The sequence below is a fragment of the Schistocerca nitens genome, chromosome 3 (genome assembly GCF_023898315.1).
Source record: "Schistocerca nitens isolate TAMUIC-IGC-003100 chromosome 3, iqSchNite1.1, whole genome shotgun sequence".
Lineage (NCBI taxonomy): Eukaryota > Metazoa > Arthropoda > Insecta > Orthoptera > Acrididae > Schistocerca > Schistocerca nitens.
The window spans coordinates 928,384,667-928,408,813 of record NC_064616.1 but is presented as its reverse complement, the minus strand read 5'-3'; the positions used below and the strand labels follow the sequence as shown (position 1 = coordinate 928,408,813).

General features: G+C 44.3%; 1 protein-coding gene across 1 annotated transcript in view; it reads left to right on the top strand.

Annotated features, from left to right (window-relative positions):
• Nucleotides 1–24,147, top strand: part of LOC126249003 (alkaline phosphatase-like) — a 247,755-nt gene that overhangs the window by 137,333 nt on the left and 86,275 nt on the right. The window contains exon 2 of the mRNA XM_049950587.1: nucleotides 3,740–3,942. Coding sequence (XP_049806544.1) covers nucleotides 3,740–3,942 — 203 coding nt within the window. The remainder of the gene's footprint in view (nucleotides 1–3,739; nucleotides 3,943–24,147) is intronic.

The following is a 24,147-nucleotide window of genomic DNA, read 5'->3' as shown; positions in this document are numbered from 1 at the left end:
TTCGCTTCCCACGCCCGGGTTCCCGGCTTCGATTCCCGGCGGGGTCAGGGATTTTCTCTGCCTCGTGATGACTGGGTGTTGTGTGATGTCCTTAGGTTAGTTAGGTTTAAGTAGTTCTAAGTTCTAGGGGACTGATGACCATAGATGTTAAGTCCCGTAGTGCTCAAAGCCATTTGAACCATTTTTGAATTCTCTGCCAGGCACTTTATTGTGAATAGCACAGTAATGACGTAGATGTAGATGTGGACAAGGTGTCACCTCTTCCGAATTCATACAATAATCCTGCTACTCGAGGTAGAGGAAAAACACAGATCGCCACTGTAATCACTGGCGGTCCTTATAAGCAACAACTAAAGCACTCGAATGGTCAAGTAAAAGAGTAAAAATCCACTAAGAGGACATTATTTCCGAAAGAACAGAAACTAGAAGACGCTGTTGACTGTTGAAGCTTGTTGTGAGTTTTATCTAAGAAGAAGAAAGAAGGCGGCATGATACAGTGTATGGACTGTAAATTATGGGTTCATACATAATGTGAAGCTCAACATGAAGAAATGCTTCTGTTCAGACTGCAATTAGACTTCACCACTATGTGCCAGTTCTAATCTCATTTCATAGACATGATTAATTTACAGGATGACAATTATAGAACTATATGAAAAAATGTAAATTATTTACAAACTGCGACGTGCACACGCTTTATTCAACATTTCACTACAGATATTCGGATTTTGGTTATGACATGTTCGATATGCCTGCCATCATTGGCTACGATGTGGCGCAGACGAATGGCAAAATTCTGCATGATCCACTTAAGTGTCGGAACATCAATGCTGTCGATGACCTCCTGGATGGCTGTTTTCAGCTCAGAAATGGTTTTGGGGTTATTGCTGTACACCTAGTCATTTATATAGCCCACAAAAAGGAGTTGCACGTGTTCAGATCCGGAGAATATGGCGGCCAATCGAGGCCCCTGCCAGTGGCCTCTGGCTACCCCAGAGCCAGAATGCGGTCTCCAAACTGCTCCTCCAGGACATCAAACACTATCCTGCGTCACCGTGTCATCAAGGAATATCGCACCGATTATTCCGTGCACAGCACATAGTTACCCGTTGAGGGTGAAGAGACTTCGCGATCGCGAAATGCAGGCTCTCAGTCCCCCAAATGTTCCAATTTTGCTTATTGACGAACACATCCAAATGAAAGTGGGCTTCATCTCTAAACCAAACCATTTTCACATACCAATTCCCATCATGCCCCACGGCCAACCGCGCAGTTTGAACGTCCTAGCACAAAACGTTCAGAAGTTATAACGATTTTATTTCATATAGTTCAACAATTGTCACCCTGTATTTCAGTGTGTCACATTTTCTTATATTTTTCTACGTAACAAGTTTCCTACTTTATTCTTTGTTTAAATTGTAAGCGCTTTATGAGGACGAAGCACTTTTCCCCTAATTTACCAATATTAATGACTTGCGGGTAATGAATTCTCCAAGATGATTTGTTTTGTTTAGTTAGGCCTTACTACTTAAATATCACGTATGTCTAATAAATATGTTGAAATACGGCTTCTTTAAGATATTATAGTTCTTATTTATCTTTTACTTACAATCTGGTCCAACTAAGCAACTGAAGGCCAAAATTAAGCAATCGGTTTCCTAATTTGGACCACTTACATACTTCTAAATTTTAACTTATACACCTTTAAAATATGTATTTACTCATAAATTAAATACGTAATAAAGGCTTGGAGTAACAACAATATACTGGGTGAAAAGTATTTAAACCGACAAATTCTGGGAGGTTGTAGTGGACATCAAAACAAATTTTTTTCCCTAATGTCATTTTTTTCTTATGGGGATTATTTAAACCGGTGGAGGCCGTATTACGCTCTTCAGTTGTTAGAGGCCATATTATGCTCTTCAGTTGTAGGCAACTGCTTTCCACCAGTGTAGTAGTGCATTGTCTCTGTTTACTAATGGAGCGATACACCTGGAGTGAGTACACTGATATAGCTGGTGCGTACTACGTAGCGCACCACAACGGACGAGCTGCACAGCGGGTTTATCAACAACAATATCCTAATCGCCGTATCCCGCATCATACGACCTCTGCTGCTGTGTACCAACGTCTGCGTAAGACCGGGTCATTTAGCAGATTACCTGGACAGGGACGCCGTCGCACGGTAAGAACGCTGCGATTTGAGGAAACTGTATTGCAGCATGTGGAGCGGGATCCTTCAATCAGCACTCGTGCAATTGCAAATAACATGGGGACGAATCAGACGAATGTAAGAACAGTCCTTCGAAAGCAATTGTTACGTCCATTTCACTTACAGCGTGTCCACAATCTGGAACCAGTTGATTATCCACCCAGAGCACAGTTTTCGCAGTGGTACCCGGAACAGTGTGAAATTCATCCTACATTTCCATCCTCTGTGTTGTTTACCGATGAAGCAACGTTCGGGCGTGATCGAGTGTTCAACATGCACAATTCGCGTGTTTGGAGTGAGGATACCTACATGCCACAGTTACTAGCGCTCATCAAGTGCGGTTCTATGTTAATGTGTGGGTCGGTGTTGTTGGGGACTGTTTAATTGGGCCGTATCTGATACCTAGACCATTACATGGCAGGCACTATTACAATTTTCTCGCCAGAGCATTGCCACAATTGCTGGAAGACGTCCCGATCCCTACAACACAACGCATGTGGTTCCAACATGACGGGGCGCCGGCACATTTCAGTCGTCGTGTGCGTCGATTCCTGGACCGAAGGCTCCCAGAAACGTGGATTGGCAGAGCTGGTCCTGTACCATGGCCCGCTCGATCCCCAGATATGTCCCCTCTGGACTTTTTTGTGTGGTTAGAGATGGTGCAACCTTGTTTACACAACTCCTGTTGCATCAGAAGAGGATCTGGTTGCCCGGATAGTAGTATCAGCAGCAGGAACAATTCAGGATACTCCTGGGGTTTTTGCCCGTGTCAGACAGAATATGATCCGACAGTGTAACCTTTGTTTACGTGTAAATGGAGGCATTTTTGAAAATCTACTGTAATTGAAATTGGGTTGTGTTAATGTGTTGTCTCTTGGTCATAAAAAAATGGAAAATTTTTTGTTACTTTAATTAATTTGCCAGCAGAGAAATCTTCCTCTACCGGTTTAAATACTCCTCATAGGAAAAAATGACATTAGGGAAAAATATTTGTTTTGATGTCCCCTACAACCTCCCAGAGTTTGTCGGTTTAAATACTTTTCACCCTGTAGATAACCTTCCCCTACTATGTGAACACCCATTTAATGAGCATCTCCTAAATGTTTCTTTCCTAAATGTCAAGTTATTACAAAGTGTTATGGCCTATTAAGAGGGATGTTATCACAATGAGTTTCAAACTTTCAAGTATTTTATTTACTATTTCCAAACTTGAGTTGTTGGAGTTTGCATCGAAACCGGCTGAAAGAAATATTTTATTAATAACTCAAGAATGAATGCATTTCAGACATGTGTTTATTTTGATAGTTTTTTCTATTTTGGCTTGAGGAATCCCCCCTAACATCTAAAAGTATTTCTGAAACACCTTTCATACGGTTGCTGTTAATTTCGTTTTAATTCCTGCATCGTTTTTTCTTCCAGACTTATTATTGCTGCAGGCATATGCAACAGTGAGTTTCTAAACGGCAACGTAAAATGTAACTGAAAAAAATTGTGTTAATTCTTTTCATAGAGTTGTATTTGTTTCAGATCAGACGTACTGGAATGAAGTTGCCCGGGAAGAACTGAACATCGCACTAAACGTGAAACTGAACACAAATTTGGCAAAAAATGTTATATTATTCGTCGGCGATGGAATGTGTCCCAACACTCTGACGGCAGCAAGAATTTATAAACAGTCCGAAAGCGCGAAGCTTTCGTTTGAGAACTTCCCTCACATGGGATTGTTAAAGGTACGTCAGTGTTTTCTTTATTACTGATATAAATTTCGGCTTAAGAACAGTATAGTGTTATTCGATTCTGCTGGTGATGGTATATACACTCCTGGAAATGGAAAAAAGAACACATTGACACCGGTGTGTCAGACCCACCATACTTGCTCCGGACACTGCGAGAGGGCTGTACAAGCAATGATCACACGCACGGCACAGCGGACACACCAGGAACCGCGGTGTTGGCCGTCGAATGGCGCTAGCTGCGCAGCATTTGTGCACCGCCGTCGTCAGTGTCAGCGTTTGCCGTGGCATACGGAGCTCCATCGCAGTCTTTAACACTGGTAGCATGCCGCGACAGCGTGGACGTGAACCGTATGTGCAGTTGACGGACTTTGAGCGAGGGCGTATAGTGGGCATGCGGGAGGCCGGGTGGACGTACCGCCGAATTGCTCAACACGTGGGGCGTGAGGTCTCCACAGTACATCGATGTTGTCGCCAGTGGTCGGCGGAAGGTGCACGTGCCCGTCGACCTGGGACCGGACCGCAGCGACGCACGGATGCACGCCAAGACCGTAGGATCCTACGCAGTGCCGTAGGGGACTGCACCGCCACTTCCCAGCAAATTAGGGACACTGTTGCTCCTGGGGTATCGGCGAGGACCATTCGCAACCGTCTCCATGAAGCTGGGCTACGGTCCCGCACACCGTTAGGCCGTCTTCCGCTCACGCCCCAACATCGTGCAGCCCGCCTCCAGTGGTGTCGCGACAGGCGTGAATGGAGGGACGAATGGAGACGTGTCGTCTTCAGCGATGAGAGTCGCTTCTGCCTTGGTGCCAATGATGGTCGTATGCGTGTTTGGCGCCGTGCAGGTGAGCGCCACAATCAGGACTGCATACGACCGAGGCACACAGGGCCAACACCCGGCATCATGGTGTGGGGAGCGATCTCCTACGCTGGCCGTACACCACTGGTGATCGTCGAGGGGACACTGAATAGTGCACGGTACATCCAAACCGTCATCGAACCCATCGTTCTACCATTCCTAGACCGGCAAGGGAACTTGCTGTTCCAACAGGACAATGCACGTCCGCATGTATCCCGTGCCACCCAACGTGCTCTAGAAGGTGTAAGTCAACTACCCTGGCCAGCAAGATCTCCGGATCTGTCCTCCATTGAGCATGTTTGGGACTGGATGAAGCGTCGTCTCACGCGGTCTGCACGTCCAGCACGAACGCTGGTCCAACTGAGGCGCCAGGTGGAAATGGCATGGCGAGCCGTTCCACAGGACTACATCCAGCATCTCTACGATCGTCTCCATGGGAGAATAGCAGCCTGCATTGCTGCGAAAGGTGGATATACACTGTACTAGTGCCGACATTGTGCATGCTCTGTTGCCTGTGTCTATGTGCCTGTGGTTCTGTCAGTGTGATCATGTGATGTATCTGACCCCAGGAATGTGTCAATAAAGTTTCCCCTTCCTGGGACAATGAATTCACGGTGTTCTTATTTCAATTTCCAGGAGTGTAGAAAGACACAATGCTGTTGGCCTCCTTTAGCATGCATCCGACGTTGGATTGACAACAGCAAGTTGTTCTCAATAGCCAGAGTGATATGTTTTAGTTTCGTCCAGCAAAAGGTCACTAACTCAGAAAATGTCCTTTTACAGGAAAGCTATTCCTCAGTTACCCCTCCGGAATACCATACAAAAGTTCAGTTATAGTCCGATCATTGGACTGAACATATCAAACGAGGTATTATAATTCCTTATCATCTTCATTAAACGTCCGCCTGGTTTGCTGGGTGGTAACGTGCCTGCATCCCATGCAAGGGGGCCTGGGTTCGATTCCCGGCCGGGTTGCAGATTTTCTCTGCTCGATGACCTGGATGTTGTGTTGTCCTCATCACCATTTCGTCCTCATCCCGGGCGCGCAAGTCGCCCAATGTGGCGTCGACTAAAGTAAGACTTGAACTTGGCGGCCGAACTTCCCCGAATGGGGCCTCCCGACCAACGATGCCATACTCTCATTGCATTTCATCTTCATTAAACGAGTGTCGAACAAAATATCAGAAATATGAATGGGAGCATTATTGTCTTCGTATTCAGGTCGTTCAGCATGGAGTGTATCTTCCAGCATTGGGCGAAGATGGTCTCCGAGAATAGAAGCGTAACCGTTGTTTGCAGGTACTTGTCTGCAGTCGTGGTACACATTGAAATCCCTTCGCCCACAGTACCGCAGTACGCCGCTCGAGAGCCAATACGAAATGGCGCAGCCAGTACATTTCGTGCAGTAGTTCACTTTATGTACGTCGAGAGGAACAAAAGTGCAACAATCTCTGATGATGTAATGGGAGTGTATAGCAACAGTGCACTATCATGTGACTGAGTGTTAGGTGGCGCAGACTCTTCCAGGGTGATCAAACAAGCCTGAATAACTAAGAGCAAGGTGACCTACAATCTCTCTGTGAAAAACTGGGAATCGCAACAGAAGTGGACACAATGCTCAAAGACCGCCATAAAGAGCGAAGACCCAACCAGCATTTCGTGGGAAACTGACAGCCCCCAGTTCATTATGCATTTTGCACAGTCACACATGCTGCTTCTTTGTTGTATCGAATTTTCCCTTATCCCCTCGTGCTATCTTGAAATGGCGCTGAGTGACTTCTTTCTCTTTCCTTGGGTGAAGAAACCATTCTGTAGCAGGCACCATCAGAATGATGACGAGCTGATTTTCGAAGTTGAATGTTTCCTGAACAGCCAAAAAGCAGACAATTACACCAAGACCTACACCAAGTCTTATACGGTTGGGGAAAAACATGTGACATCGAAGGGTGCATTTGTAGAGAATAACAATAGTGTCTGTCCATATGACATTCTCCCATTATTGTGTAGAGCATGAATGCCAGTGATACTAATGTAGTCCTTTAGCCGGCCGGTGTGGCCGTGCGGTTCTAAGCGCTTCAGTTTGGAACCGCGTGACCGCTACGGTCGCAGGTTCGAATCCTACCGCCGGCATGGATGTGTGTGATGTCCTTAGGTTAGTTAGGTTTAAGTAGTTCTAAGTTCGAGGGGACTGATGACCTCAGTAGTTAAGTCCCATAGTGCTCAGAGCCATTTGAACCATTATTTGTAGTCCTTTAGAGGTGAAAGTACAGGTACTGAAACAGATACTTTGCCATGAATATTTGTAGCATGCAGTTTACACCAGACAGATTCTGACGGCACAGTGTCATATAGATACGTGAGTAGTGGAGGTATAGGTATTCTACCCTATTGTTCTCCTTATATAAACAAACCGGCCACATGCCACAACCTAATTTAATGACGCACATGTAAACAAACAGTTCACTTGGGCTCTTATTTCTTTAGGGCATAATTAAAGGGCTGTACTGTAATTATAATTACAATTAATGAACTATAAGTATCGTTTTAATTACAATAATTTGTAGCCAATATAGCGGCCGAGTAGTGCACTTCCACTCACATTTACCCAGGTGTCAGTTATGTCATCATAAAGACGGTGATTTATGACCCAAACATGGAGTCCTCCCTATCCCACTGGTACAGTGTGCTCCTATTGTCCTCCTCCCGTCATTCGTCACCTTAGGGTGTCTCAAATCTTGAGAGGGGACATTCGTAGTCTGTACTTTGATCAAGGAACTGCAGCAGCAGTAAAATCAGGTGATATTAGCATACACACTAAAAAACAAAAACGACACACCAGGAAGGAATTATTCGAGTGGGACGGAAGTCAGTAGACGTGACTTACATGTACAGACAAACAAATGACTACAATTTCAGAAAAACTGGTTGATTTATTCAAGAGAAAGAGCTTCAAAAATTGAGCAAGTCAATAACGTGTTGGTTCACCTCTGGCCCCTATGCAAGCAGTTATTCGACTTGGCATTGATTGACAGAGTTGTTGGATGTCCTCCTGACGGATATGGTGCCAAATGCTGTCCAGTTGACGCGCTAGATCGTCAAAATCCAGAGCTGATTGGAGAACACTGCCCATAATGCTCTAAACTTTCTCAATTGTGGAGATATCCTGTGACCTTGCTGGCCAAAGCAGGGATTGGCAAGCACGAAGACAACCAGTAGAAATGCTTGCTATGTGTGGATGGGCATTACCTTGGTGAAATGTAAGACTGGAATGGCTTGCCATGAAGGGCAACAAAACGGGGCGTAGAATATCGTCGATGTACAGTCGTGTTGTAAGTGTGCCGTGGTCCGTGAATTACAACCGAATGGGTCCTGCTATGAAATGGAGTGGCACCCAAGACTATCAGTCCTCGCTGTAGGGCTGTATGGCTGGCGACAGTCGCACTGGTATCCCACTGTTGTCCGGGGTGTCTCCAGACACATCTTCCCTGGTCGTCGGGGCTGATTTCGAAATGGGAATCAACAATGAAGACTATTCTACTCCAGTCAACGAGATCCCAGGCCGGATATGCCCCAACACCACTGCAAACGGTCTTGTTGGTGCAAGGGTCGCTGTGAGCTCAGCCGCCGATTAATGGTCCTTGTGGTCGCTGAAGCACCCTTTGCACGTCGGACTGATGATTATGATGAATCTGCGGCTCTGAGTGCCTCTATGATCATTGCTTGGTCCTCCTGTTTTGTTGTCTCTCTACACCGGCAGGTTCCTTCTTGACACTGTTCAGCCAGAGTTCATCCATTCCTGCCAACGTCCTCAAATAGTGGCATCGCTCCTATTCAAATGTCAGATGATTCGCCGATTACTCCAGCTGGCTTCTTTGAGCCAAACTACTCGTGCTCTCTCAGATAATGTCATCTGCGTATATTGTTCACGCCCCTGCCTGCAAGGCTCAGTTACTGTCCAGCTGAGTGTACGGACTGAAATTCGAGAAGATTTTATGCCCTGGTATGGACAAGTCCCCTGTTTACTATTCTTGCCAGCTGCGTGGTGAAACTGTGCTTGCAGCATCACACATTCATCCGTCAGCCTCCAAAGCTTACAGTTTTGCATTTTCCGCCGATACATGCATGAATACCAATTTGTGATCAACTTGCATAACTCTAGCGTGGTGCGCCGATTTTTTTTTTCCCTTAGTGTATTCCCAGCAGAGTGTGGCACCCCTGAGATTTGCCGTTTCAGGGCTCAGTTTTCGCATTTTTCTGGCAGAGTATCGCGCCCCTTGCTATTTTCTGCAACATATGACGCTCCTTACTATGTTGGGATGATTTTTACCAATTTTTTGAGAAGACACATCTAAATACGGGCTTTAGGGTAATTTTACCGATTTTTCAAGAATACGCACGTGTTTATTGGACTGCGAAGGTTAAGAATGCATTATTTAGCAACAAATACACTGAGGTGACGAAAGTCACGGGGTAGCGATATGCACATATACAAATAGCAGTAGTATCGCGTAAACAAGGTATAAAAGTGCAGTGCTTTGGCGGACCTGTCTTCTGTACGCAGGTGATTCGTGAGGAAGAGATTCCGACGTGATCATGGCCGCACCACGGGAATTAACAGACCTTGAATGCGGAATAGTAGTTGGAACTAGACGCATAGGACATTCCATTACTTAAATCGTTAGGTAATTCAATATTACGAAATCCACAGTGTCAAGAGTGTGCTGAGAATACCAAATTTCAAACATTACCTCTAACCACGGACAACGCAGTGACAGACGGCCTTCATTTAACCACCGTGAGCAGCGGCGTTTGCGTAGAGGTTGGTTGGTTTGTGAATTAAAGGGACTAAACTACGTGGTTATCAGTCACTTACGCGTAAAGTTGTCAAAGCTAAAATACAAGCAACACTGCGTGAAATAACCACAGAAATCAATGTGGAACATATGATGGATGTACGAGGGCTATTCGGAAAGTAAGGCACGATAGGTCGCGAAATGGAAACCACAGTGAAACTCAAAATTGTTTTATTTGCAACAGTTAGCTACACCTTGCAGCTACTTCTCTACACAATCGCCGCTCAGACTTAGACATCTGTCGTTGCGTTGTACCAACTTTTCAATTCCCTCGTTATAGAAGACAGCCGCCAGTGCTTTTCGACAATACTCTACTCTGGGCTGCAGCTCGTTGTCTGTGTCAAAATATTGTCTTCATAACCAGCGGTTCATTTGAGCAGGGATGAACCTCAGGGGTAGCCAATTACAGGCTGTATTGTGGGTGATAAAACACTTTGAGCATCTTCATTGGCCCTGCAGAGTGCAGCCGAGAATTGTCGTGTAGATCGAAACGTATGACAGTTATGTTATGTGGATTGCATAGCTTCAGGCGAAATCTTTCGCCAGGCCCTCATACTTGGCGGGAGACGCTAATTTCTAGCCATCTTTACGTTCTCACTGTGAGCTCAGAACTGAAAAGAGCGATATGATGCGATCGACTGGCGTACTAGACACAGTGCCCAAACCATCTGTGCAAACATTCATCAGATTTTTACTGTATTTTCTATTTCGCGACCGATCGTTCCTTACTTTCCTAATAACCCTAGTATCCGCTAGGACAGCGTGGCGAAATTAGGCGTTATATAGTTATGGCAGCAGATGACCCACACGAGTGCCTTTGCTAACAGCAAGACATCACCTGCAGTGCCTCTCCTGGGCTTATGACCATATTGGTTGGACCCTACACGATTAGACAACCGTGACCTGGTCAGATGAGCCCCGATTTCAGTTGGTAGGAGCTGATGGTAGGGTTTGTTTGTGGTGCAGACCCCACGAAGCCATGGATCCAAGTTGTCAATAAGGCAATATGGAAGCTGGTGGTGGCTCCCTAATGAAGTGGTTACATGGAATGGACTGGGTCATCTGGATGTTTGGGTGCTTTTAGACCATTTTGAGCCATTCACGTACGTCATGTTCCCAAACAACGATGAAATTTTTGTGGATGACAATGCACTCTGCTACTGGGTAACAGTTGTTCGCAATTGGTTTGAAGGACATTCTGGACAGTTTGAGTTAATGGTTTGGCTAACCAGATCGTCCGACATGAATCCCGTTGAACATTTGTGGGACATAATCGAGAGGTCAGTCGTGCACAACATCCTGCACCGGCAACTCTTTCGCAATTGTGGACGGCTATAGGGGCAGCATGGCTCAATATTTCTGCAGGGGACTTCCAACGCCTAGTCGCGTCCCATATCAAGTTACTGAATTACGCTGGGAAAAAGGAGGTCCGACACGATATTAGGAGGTATCCCATGACTTTTTCACGTCAGTGTAATCACCTGCTGCATCCTCTTTATAACCACACTACTGCTATTTACGGTTTTTTTGTTGTTGCTACGAGGGCAGTTCAATAAGTAATGCAACACATTTTTTTTCTCGGCCAATTTTTGTTGAAAAAACCGGAAATTTCTTGTGGAATATTTTCAAACATTCCCGCTTCGTCTCGTATAGTTTCATTGACTTCCGACAGGTGGCAGCGCTGTACGGAGCTGTTAAAATGGCGTCTGTAACGGATGTGCGTTGCAAACAACGGGCAGTGATCGAGTTTCTTTTGGCGGAAAACTAGGGCATCTCAGATATTCATAGGCGCTTGCAGAATGTCTACGGTGATCTGGCAGTAGACAAAAGCACGGTGAGTCGTTGGGCACAGCGTGTGTCATCATCGCCGCAAGGTCAAGCAAGACTGTCTGATCTCCCGCGTGCGGGCCGGCCGTGCACAGCTGTGACTCCTGCAATGGCGGAGCGTGCGAACACACTCATTCGAGATGATCGACGGATCACCATCAAACAACTCAGTGCTCAACTTGACATCTCTGTTGGTAGTGCTGTCACAATTGTTCACCAGTTGGGATATTCAAAGGTTTGTTCCCGCTGGGTCCCTCGTTGTCTAACCGAACACCATAAAGAGCAAAGGAGAACCATCTGTGCGGAATTGCTTGCTCGTCATGTGGCTGAGGGTGACAATTTCTTGTCAAAGATTGTTTCAGGCGATGAAACATGGGTTCATCACTTCGAACGTGAAACAAAACGGCAATCAATGGAGTGGCGCCACACCCACTCCCCTACCAAGAAAAAGTTTAAAGCCATACCCTCAGCCGGTAAAGTCATGGTTACAGTCTTCTGGGACGCTGAAGGGGTTATTCTGTTCGATGTCCTTCCCCATGGTCAAACGATCAACTCTGAAGTGTATTGTGCTACTCTTCAGAAATTCAAGAAACGACTTCAGCGTGTTCGTAGGCACAAAAATCTGAACGAACTTCTCCTTCTTCATGACAACGCAAGACCTCACACAAGTCTTCGCACCCGAGAGGAGCTCACAAAACTTCAGTGGACTGTTCTTCCTCATGCACCCTACAGCCCCGATCTCGCACAGTCGGATTTCCATATGTTTGGCCCAATGAAGGACGCAATCCGTGGGAGGCACTACGCGGATGATGAAGAAGTTATTGATGCAGTACGACGTTGGCTCCGACATCGACCAGTGGAATGGTACCGTGCAGGCATACAGGCCCTCATTTCAAGGTGGCGTAAGGCCGTAGCATTGAATGGAGATTACGTTGAAAAATAGTGTTGTGTAGCTAAAAGATTGGGGAATAACCTGGTGTATTTCAATGCTGAATAAAACAACCCCTGTTTCAGAAAAAAAATGTGTTGCATTACTTATTGAACTGCCCTCGTATTTTATCCTTTTTCCCAGTGTGCCATAAATAGACACTTTTTTCAAGAAAACACACATAAAAATATGTGACAAGCAATGACCACTGTGCATTAATTTGACAAATTACACGATTCTTTAGCATTATACGATTTTTATTTAACAACAAATATGCACAAGGCCTACCGTTTCACTTAAACGACCTTATCCCCTAGCAATATTAGTGTGTGACGTCACTATCAGGTCTCTTAACACTATAAGATTACACTGGAATTGTAAAAATAATGACGGCAACACTTGTACAGAGAAAAGTACATACATCGTGAATACCTCGCTCTTGTAATGTTCGCACTTGGCTGGAGAAGCATCCGTCTGTGTGACCGCAGGACTCATCACCTGCGCCTAGCAGATAGCCCGCACTTCCAGGTCGTCACAGCCTCTGCTGCCGCTGAGCGTTCCTACCACTGCTGCACATATCAGGGGCACAGACTGCTGCGATGGTCGGGATAGTATACAAATAGTTACATCTTTATTTAAACAAACACCACAATTGGTGTTCATGTACAGTAATCATATTAAGAAACGCAAGTAAGCCTACAACATTTCAAATAAAAAAAGGCGTAGAGTGACAGTTATTAGACATATACATAAATTTGATGTAGGTATAATTGCAAGCAATCTGTTTGACATATCACTGATAGTGTAATGGTGAACGGGAAGGCCTGGCAAGCATGGTGAATTTATAGTAACGGTTCGAAACACCTTGAAAGATAAAATTTTTTCTGTTATATTTTGTTATTTATTCGAATTATTTGGCATTATTTGTGAGACTATAGTCACTGTGCCTATTATCCACAATGATTCCCTTAGTGTGCATGGAAATTAGCAGGATGGGTATATTACCCATACTAACGGAAAGTGGGAATCCCAGTAGCATATCCGTTGTGTCTGCAGTTTGCTCCCACCTCCAGTTCCGTTCGTGGTGGTTCTTCTGTCTTAGGCTATGGCTGTCCTCAGCCAATTGAAAAGTATGAAAGTCACACGACACGAAAGCAGCGCATTTGCTGCAGGAAATACGAAACTGCCAAGACGCCTAAGTGATAGTTTCATACTTTCTGCGATATGATTAGCGCTCTCGCACCTCATTTGTGTTTATATGGACAAACTTATACAGTAGACATTCAAGATGATAAAATGTGTAGGTTTATTAGATAACAAAACACAAACTGTTTCACTGTTGCGAAACAGCGTATCGAAACATTACGTTGTACTGTTTCATTTGTTTCGAAACAGTTACGTGTTTCAGTTTGCCCATCTCTACTGTGCAACGCTACGCGCTGTTAACAGCCAACTGCCCAACACTACAATGGCAAATTCCAACAATGCAAACCAGCCACAGAATGCACACAGCACAGTCAGTGATTTTCATACAGAGCGCTACGTGACGTTACCAACATTAAAACCTGAACAGCCTACTTACAACTTCCTCCGGAGTACTTGAGTGTTCATACCTCAACGGTTGCCTCCTCGCTTCTGAGTATGACTTCGTCTCAACAAACGGCAGCCAGCGGCAGCTCCACACGAAATAACATAAGCAATACACTCCAACATCTTCGCAGACTCAGGGCTGGTATAGGCATACAGAGGGTCATCGTGTAACCCACTGAGACCTTTCGCGATCGGGGACATACCAGCTCTTGCTGAATGACCACGGACGTAACACTCAGAGAGAGTGCTCAACATGACTGATTCAAGAATTTTCTCCCATTTTATTGATGTGCAATCTGATCGAAAGTATCCAGACACTTACTAGCAGACATTAATACGAGATCTGTCTACTGTTCAAATCACATGCGGTATTTAAAAAGAGAAATCGAGCTAGGCAAGTCGCGGAATCGGCTACGCGCTGTAAGTGCTTCGTCTTTTTTGAAGTACCGTGGCGTATTACCCTCTACAAATCAACAGTAACCTTTCGACATTGCTTAACGGGTTTCGTCTTATAAATACACAGTAACGGAAATGAAATAATGTGATTACAGCACGTGGAAGGGTGGAGCGAAGATGGTTTTATTTGTACAACACTTCCAAGATACAGCAAACCCACACAAGCAAAATATTTGTAATTTCCGTACACGACGCTTGTTCACTCCTCCTGAAGGCTGTAGTTTTTAGTGAGACATTTATTAAGGTGAGACTAGATGGAGAGGTGGATTAATAGTGTCTCCAGAGCAATGACCAAATAAGATTTCATGTTTGAGCCGCGCGGGATTAGCCGAGCGGTCTCAGGCGCTGCAGTCATAAACTGTGCGGCTGGTCCCGGCGGAGGTTCGAGTCCTCCCTCGGGCATGGGTGTGTGTGTTTGTCCTTAGGATAATTTAGGTTAAGTAGTGTGTAAGCTTAGGGACTGATGGCCTTAGCAGTTATGTCCCATAAGATTTCACACACATTTGAACATTTGATGTTTGTTGCTACATCAGTATCGTAATCGAATAGTAATGTATCTTTCCAACTATTTATACGCAAGAAGTTACATTATGTTCAGGGTCAACTACCAGTCCCTACACTTTTTTACAGTAGTCAATGTTTCTGGGGGTGGTGTAGAGGATATGTGGTCTTATTTAGGTGCAATATTTGCATTTATGCACTGTAGTGAACTGAAAATTCTTCTCTGTTGTCGGACATGAAATGACGAGTGGATGATTAATGAGATTGCCCACACACTAGGAGCCAACAATTAATTGATGTCAATAATTAAATAAAATCAAACACAAAGGGTCGAAATTACGGGGTTGATATATGAAGGTAAAATGATTGCTTGAATGATTAAAACATGAAAGAAATGTTTTTATATCGGCGCTGTTGACACAAATCAAAACAAAATTACAAATCTCATGGCCGATTTGATTGGGCGTGGACACGACTCAGTTATCAATGGGAAGGAGGGGGGCGGGGGGAGTCCTTTTACCATTGTTCGGTATCGTTTGTCGTGTATTGCTGTCGGCGGCAGGCGCTGTGTCGGCTCGGCGGGTCGTCTCGGAGCTGTACGGCGCCAGACGGCTGCCCTCATCATCTTCGCCTTGTTGGTTGCTTGGCCGAGGCTGCGGTATCACGGTGTCGGAACGAGGACCATAGCGGTCAGTGGAAGAGACCTCATGTCCTCTCGCTTCCACACCGTCTCGCCGAGCCCCTTTCCTTCTCCTCCATTTATCAGCCCAATTCTTCCTTTTGACGTTCTCACTGGCGGACAAAATTTCCAATACAGTCCAATGACAGATCGCCTTTGCAAGACCACGCCTCCTCGTGCAGGGTGGAAATTTCCTATCTCACATGGGCTGGTGTGTGCCTCGTGAATTGGCAGCTTTCTCACGATTTCATATCCTTACGATGTTTTTTTTTTAATTCCGAGGCTGTTGTGAGAGCAGCTACACAACACTTCTTTGTTCTTTGTAAACATTCTCTCTCTCTGCGTGAGCCTTGGACAGACTCGCGTTTGGTTTTCATCTCAGAGTCTGCTGGCGTCCGTGATTTATAAGGAACGTTCTTACTGTGGAGAAAAACATTTTCTTAGTAACGCTGTCTTCTTTCACACGCCTCCCTGTGTCGATTCTCCGCGCTTTGTGTACGCTCCTCCCAGTGCTCGTGGGATGTTGGAGTTGTCGACACATTCCTACTTTGTAAGGCAGGTAAAATGACTGTGGCCAGGCCAGATGGACTCACATGCTTTCGCACGTGCATTCTTGACGTACCATCGTAATGACTGCAAGTGTCCATCAGTTCTAAGCACCCTTCTCGGGCAGGCCCTTTGCAACGTGTCATTTCTTGGGTGAGGCGAGGGCGTCCGCCCGACTTCCCGCTGTGTGCTTGCAGAATGGCTGCAGTGTCTAGTTTCATAACAGCGCACACTCCGCTGCAGAGTGAAAATCTCATTCTGGAAACATCCCCCAGGCTGTGGCTAAGCCATGTCCCCGCAATATCCTTTCTTTCAGGAGTGTTAGTTGTGTAAGGTTCGCAGGAGAGCTTCTGTAAAGTTCGGAAGCTAGGAGGCGAGGTACTGGCGGAAGTAAAGCTGTGAGGACGGGGCGTGAGTCGTGCTTGGGTAGCTCAGTTGGTAGAACACTTGCCCGCGAAAGGCAAAGGTCCCGAGTTCGAGTCTCGGTCCGGCACACAGTTTTAATCTGCCAGGAAGTTTCATATCAGCGCACACTCCGCTGCAGAGTGGAAATCTCATTCTGCACTTTTCTCTGAATTACTTCCATATTTAATCACTTTACTGTAACAGCACTTGTAGCAACACTTCAACCTGAATACTAAAAAGATCTCTCACATGCAGAGCTACACACTACACAACATAATAGTACCGTGTCCCTCGCTCGACTCTCTACAGACGCGGCTGCCCGCAAAGATACTCCACAACTAAGCCAGCGATATGACAATACACTTACAAGATGTTGAATGTTGAAAGTGGCCTTCATGGGATTGCAGGTGACAGGGACAGTAGCGGTTGTCATGCAGGGTACTGTTGTGAATTGGCAGGAGCCAATTCACGGGGTTTGGAGGAAGCCGAAAGGCACGCGTTAAGCTCACGCAGACTGGCTTGAGGTCTGGAACAGTTAAGGGAATTTTTAGTAGCAAATAAAGTACGTAGTTGATGTAATACTTAACTTTAATCCATAATTGTAGAACATCGGTCTGACGGTACAGGCATCACAAGTTAAATATCTATTGATAATGGCGCCTTGCTAGGTCGTAGCAAATGACGTAGCTGAAGGCTATGCTAACTATCGTCTCGGCAAATGAGAGCGTAATTTGTCAGTGAACCATTGCTAGCAACGTCGGCTGTACAACTGGGGCGAGTGCTAGTACGTCTCTCTAGACCTGCCGTGTGGCGGCGCTCGGTCTGCAATCACTGACAGTGGCGACACGCGGGTCCGACGTATACTAACGGACCGCGGCCGATTTAAAGGCTACCACCTAGCAAGTGTGGTGTCTGGCGGTGACACCACAGGTACACATAATGGTACTTTGCCTTACGGAGCCACTCTCTTAGAGTTTGTATTAGGGTTCGTCTCGATATCGGAACAAAGGAGGATCTGGTTGCAAAACACAGATACGTTCTATGTTGTGACTGTGTTGCTTCTCCCTGGCGTATTAGTTGGCAAATCAGCCCACGGTCGTGCTGCCTGATCTCTGTGTCCAATGAGCATTGTATTTCGGCGAACAACCCTCTCGCCGTCATCAGTTGCGACGATGAACTGAATTACTAATTGTACGCGCGTGCTTATACGAGGTGCGGCTAGAAAAAAACCGGACTGATGCTGGAAAAAACATTTATTTACAGTTATTTACAATTTCATGTTATCTCCTTCAATGTACTCCCCTCCTCGGTCTCTACACCGCTCCATACGAATTTTCCACTGTTCATAGCAATGCTGCAGATCATTTTCGGTAAGTCCATACATTACTTCCGTCGCTTTTTCTTTTACTGCTTCAACAGTCTCAAATCTAGTTCCTTTCAAAGCTGACTTGACTTTAGGGAAAAGAAAAAAGTCACAGGGGGCCAAATCAGGTGAGTAGGGTGGATGATCTAAGATGGGAATGTTGTGTTTTGCCAAAAACGTCTTCACGGACAACGCACTGTGAGCTGGGGCATTGTCTTGGTGAAGGATCCATGACTTTTTTCTCCACAAATCGTTCCGTTTTCTCCGTACTCGCTCACGTAGGGTAGCCAGGACGCTAATGTAGTAATGCTGATTCACTGTTTGTCCCTCTGGTACCAAATCAATGTGCACAATCCCTTTGATGTCAAAAAAAACAATCATCATTGCCTTGAATTTCGATTTTGACATTCGTGTTTTTTTTTTTTTTTTTTTTTTTTTTTTTTTTTTTTTTTTTTTGTCGTGGAGAACCAGGAGTTTTCCAATGCATCGATTGGCGTTTAGTTTCGGGATCGTAAGTAGAAAACCACGATTCATCGCAAGTAATAACATTTTGTAAGAAGGTGGGATCACTTTCAATGTTTTCCAGGATGTCAGAACAAATCATTCTTCGGCGTTCCTTCTGCTCAATTGTGAGACACTTTGGAACCATTTTTGAACGCACTTTGTTCATGTTGAAACTTTCATGAAGAATCTGCCTAACACTTTCCTTGTCAACTCCTGTTAACTCAGACACTGCTCTGATTGTTAAACGGCGATCTTGTCGAACAAGTTTACCGATTTTTTCAATGTTTGCATCAGTTTTTGCTGACAATGGTCTGCCAGTGCGAGTGTCATCACTGGTGTCTTCGCGGCCATCTTTAAATCGTTTAAACCACTCAAACACTTGTGTTCGCGATAAACAATCATCGCCGTACACTTGTTGTAACATTACAAACGTTTCACTTGCAGATTTTCCTAGTTTGAAACAAAATTTGATGTTAACACGCTGTTCTTTCTGTACACTCAACATTTTCCGACGCACAGACAAAACGTCAACTACTTAAAACAGACGCCACGGGCAGACTGAGTGCAGGAGGCAGATGAAACTCGAGCAGTAGGCGGAGCGAGAGTCACGCGACAGGCCACGCGACTTTCAGCCTTATTGCATTCGTTTTATTGTTTCACCAGTACTAGTCCGGTTTTTTTCTAGCCACACCTCGTATACCCTCCCCCACATGTCCCGCGAATTCGGTAGCGGTGTTTACGCAGGTGGCAGTGCTGTTGGGGGCCCACCGGCCCCGACGTCCACTTGTAGTGTTAGCTGAATACCTCATTGTTATTAGCTAGACCTTAGTTGATTTTTAGACGGCTTCTTTTAGGACGCAGACCCAAAATTTGGATACTTGTGGCAAACTCCTGCAGCTGTCGTGTTCCATGCGTGTATTCTGATAAACGGGGCTCTGCAACCGCCGACTTGTTTGGCTGCGGCATACGGGTGTGCTGCTGGTGGTCGTGGCAGCGGTCTTTGACTGAGCACTATTACGGAGGATAAGGAATGATCTTGGACACGTAATAGAGCATTTACACTTGTGCATCTTGCGACTCGTCGACGTGCGGCTGTCGCTTGCCGACACACAAGTTGAGGCACGCGTGTATGTTCATGCCTTTTCCTCAACATATGCGTGCGAGCGATTCCATTCAAACCGGTGTTCACAACGGGTGCCTGTTCTTCCGTGCTGCCGAGCAGCGACGAGCCTCAAGGCACACAGGTGTAAACGCACCTGAAGGCCGAGACATATCTCATCTTCTGCCAAGTGGAAAGACGCACATAGGCCAAACGGTGCGAGCAGTACACCTATGGACTATTATGTCTGTTTATGTAACTTTTACCGCCTAAACATGTTTCAGCCCATTTATACCACGATCAGTGGGTTCTTGTTTTATTGCAATCTCAATAAGTAGACGGCCAGGCTTTATAGAAGCTTCATGACAGATCAGACAGCATGTTATAGTTTGCGTACGCGTTTTGGTCATATTTAGAGTGACGTTACTGCAACCAAAATGTATAATGTTTTTGCGCCTCCATCTCATGGGTGTTGACAAGAACACCTACTAAATTATTACTAGCTATCCGATTATTAATGAGCATTCTAGCAACTAGTTACTGAGATTTCAGTAAAATAAGAAACCACTGACGAAAACAAAAATATGCTGAAACAGATTTAGGTGAGAAAAGTAAACCAGGGTGTCCCAGGAGGACTGGTTGATATTCAGGTGTAAATATTAATGAAAATTTGATACGGAAGTGCTTCTCAAACAATTAAATTCAGTGACTTCTGCTCTTTGTAAAATTGCTAGTCTTGGAGACAAACGAATCAAACTCCTGACATATTTGCATATTTCCACTCACTGATGTCTTGTGGAATAATTTTCTGTGTTAACTGAACACTTAGAAAGAACTGACTGCACAAAAGCGAGGAGTAAGAATAATATGTTTGTTCACTCATGGTCGTCCTGTAGGTACCCCTTCAAGTAGTTGGGCACTTTAAGTGCACCATCATGTTACAAACACAGTGTTCCAGGAGCAATAATCACTATTCAGGGTTATGACTGGAACGATCTTCTGAAGCCATTCCGAATGGTTCCTGTTATAGAACACATTTAACGTACATTATTTAATTTCTGCACTGTTCACTACATTGTCATGTTTACGATATACAACACTTAGTAAACATTACAGCATGCGTTTCACTAAGTATCTATAGGTAAGCCATTGCAGAACTCGTGAGAAATGAAGCACTAACTGATATAAACTGTGAATAATGTTTTTATTGCTCTTAAATGGAACCAGCATACACATGAGCGTCTGCTTGCAAAGGCCTACAAAACCAGACTGACTAAAAACTAAAGATATCACACACGTCACTGTTCTTTGTTCTTGTATCCTCAGTGGTCTAAATCGATACTATTTCATCGTTCCATTGCATCTTGCTAGGGTGAAGTCCCAGCATATCACCTGAAAAATACGTATTTTTAACACATTCACCTCTAGGCATTATCGACATGTCATATTACAGCTGATGTACAGTTAACAATAAATGTTCGTACATCCCACTGTTAACTTCAGCGATTTGTCCACTCTTGGGTGAACATGTTGTGTTGCTTCTCTGAATGCCCCTGCACGTTCCCTAATGAGGTTCAAATGGCTCTGAGCACTATGCGACTTAACTTCTGAGGTCATCAGTCGCCTAGAACTTAGAACTAATTAAACCTAACTAACCTAAGGACATCACACACATCCATGCCCGAGGCAGGATTCGAACCTGCGACCGTAGCGGTCACGCGGTTCCAGACTGAAGCGCCTTTAACCGCACGGCCACACCGGCCGGCCCCTAATGAGGGAAGCGGCTTCCACAATGCGAACAAGCAGTTCATTTCACGTATTCATCTTACGTTTTTTACACCTCAGGCTTCATACAAACTCAATAAAAAATATGATGGCGTAAGGTCTGGCGAAGCACTGGGCGAGGAGCAACCATGATTAAGGATACAACTGTGTTGAATACAAGTATTCACATTCGGAAATGAGCTACCCTTCAAGATGTGCTGATCACTATACAGGAACTATATAAACTGTAGAAACGGGAAATTTACAATTCGTATGGAACATTTTGTATGGAAGGATGAGAATGATAGCAACTTTTGTTCAATACACCATGATCACCGAACAGGCGAAATTTTCAGAAACAAATTTAAGTAATAAAATTTCTGCATAATGAAAAATACTGTTGCGGGATACATATTTTACAGCTCCAAGTACTAGACGCATGCTTAACAATATACATGAAAATCAGTTGAGTTAGTTACACATCCAAACTCTGCGCTGTACTACTTGAAGTTAAGTTCTGTTTGACACTTTCCAGAACAGACTATGTCACATTTGGTAGTAAAGAGCAGTACGTTACTTAGATTCATCATAGATGCTTAGCTATTTCTGCATAAAAATTATACACTATGATAATTAACAAAATTTTAAATATTAGAACTAGTGTTCAAAAGTTTACAAAATGCCATTTTATAACGACATAATATCTTGCTGACAACGCTAATAATCAGTCGCCAGACCTGCTGCGGCCCAACATATACATACCCAAAATGGGCTTAAACCGCAACAAACATATATATTAAAAAACTAAAACTATGTAATCAACCAAGTCACAAGCACAGAGTACAACTGCTAGTGACTGTAAAAATTTGGTGATAACAGTATTTTCAACTGTGCGCTGATTGAACACTCAACGGCGCTCTGTCGAAAGTTTCTTCTTGTACCTTGCCGTTAAACAAATTGTGATTAAACGGTGCACGCTAATAACAACAGGAAATATCGACGGCGCTCTGTTCAAAGGTTGTAATCTTGCCAAGTTATTAATAATCACAGATCAGCGACGTATTTGGTTGTAATAGTAATTTCAACTGTACGCTCATTGAACACTCAACGGCGCTCTGTCGGAAGGCTCTTCTTCTTGCTTGCCGTTAAACAAATTGTAATTCAACGGTGCACGCCAACAACAACAGGAATATCAACGGCGCTCTGTCGAAAGGTAGTAATCCTGCCAACAGTATTTAATAATCACACAGCAATGAAGTATTTGTTAATAACATGAAAGGGTACAGTACCGTCCAACATTGAAAATAGGTACAACATACTTCATTATTTTTGTCAGAACAACACATTTTTTTGTAAAATAATTCAATTTCGATTAATACAGCGAAGCCGGATACAAGTGTGGGAAAGAATGACAATTTATTTATTTAATTGATCACATGTGCACTCCCACAAAATAAATCCCTACATCCAGTTTGGTGAGATCTGTGAAATGAATGAATGTATGGTCGTCTGCTAACCGCAGATAGTGAATGTGAATATATGATCATCTTTGAGACGATCCTTTGGCCACCTTTGGTGGGACCAAAGAGATGAAATTTACCTGAGCTTTGAGCGCCTGAAATGTGGCTGACCAATACGGTAGCAAGGTGCTCCCCCACTTCAGCAGAGGTGCGAGAGGACCTGAAGAACGGCCATGTTTCAGCACTCTGCCGCTGGATCTTGTGTTGTTAAGACCTGTCTTAGGTGTGCTCCGTAAAGACAAAAGAGTGGAGACATGGTATGCATGTGGAATATTTAAGAGTAGTTTGAAATAATAATTTCTCTATTTCAGGAACTTTTGTGGGGAGAATTAAATGTCAGGCAGGTAATATTAATGGGATTGTAGTAATCTTTGGAAGTGACCAATGGTCACAATGAAACCACGTGTAGCAATAAGTTGAAATACTTCTGTGTGCTTAAGTTAAGCTGAATTACTAGCGTGTGTACAATAAGTTGAAATATTTAAGAAATAGCGTGTGTACCATAAATTGAAATATTTAAGAAATGGCGTGTACAGGACTTGAAATTAGAGACGAGTACTTCCACGTGGTGAGTACTGTGTGAGTCTCAATCTGTGTATGAGACAAAGGATAAAGAGAAGTACTCGTCCATGGTATCAGTTGAGGACTCGCGTGTGTGAGGAATATGTTCTTAATATTACTTTGCGTGATATGATTCCGTGTGACGCTAGATTCAAACTCTGAGAGAGAAGCAAGGTGAGTCGGCCGTATTGCACAGGAAGACGCGCATATATCTCCAGAGTTCATAGTAGGAAAGTAGAATTACAAAGTGGGGCAGTGTCGTGTGAAACTGGGATAAATACCAATTGAAGTGGGAAAGCTGAAAGTGATAGTGTTGTGACTATTTATTGTATTGTATTCCATGTTGTAGTGTGGTGTATGTCATGTAATTTGGGTATGTGTGGTTTGCATGGGAGAGTAGCAAGGTAGTTTCAAAAGATTAGTGGGTTATGCTTGTTCCTTCTGTACCGCTCGATCTGGAGGAAAGTTTCGTGATGATGATTGTGAGAGTCGAAGTGTGAGATATAATAAAAGATCCACCATCCTATCCAGAAAGTGCACTGTAGCGTTAAATAATTACGAGACCATAAGGTAGAGAATCACCAATGTAAAGCCATGCCCACTGGGCGGAATTTCTCATGTGTTATTGTTGTAGGTTATAGAATTTGTGTGTTTAGGTTATAGAATTTATCGGAATAAATAAGATAGTGAAAAGAAAAAGATTGGTGGACTTTTCCTTCGAATTGTATGTTGTCATGATGTCCC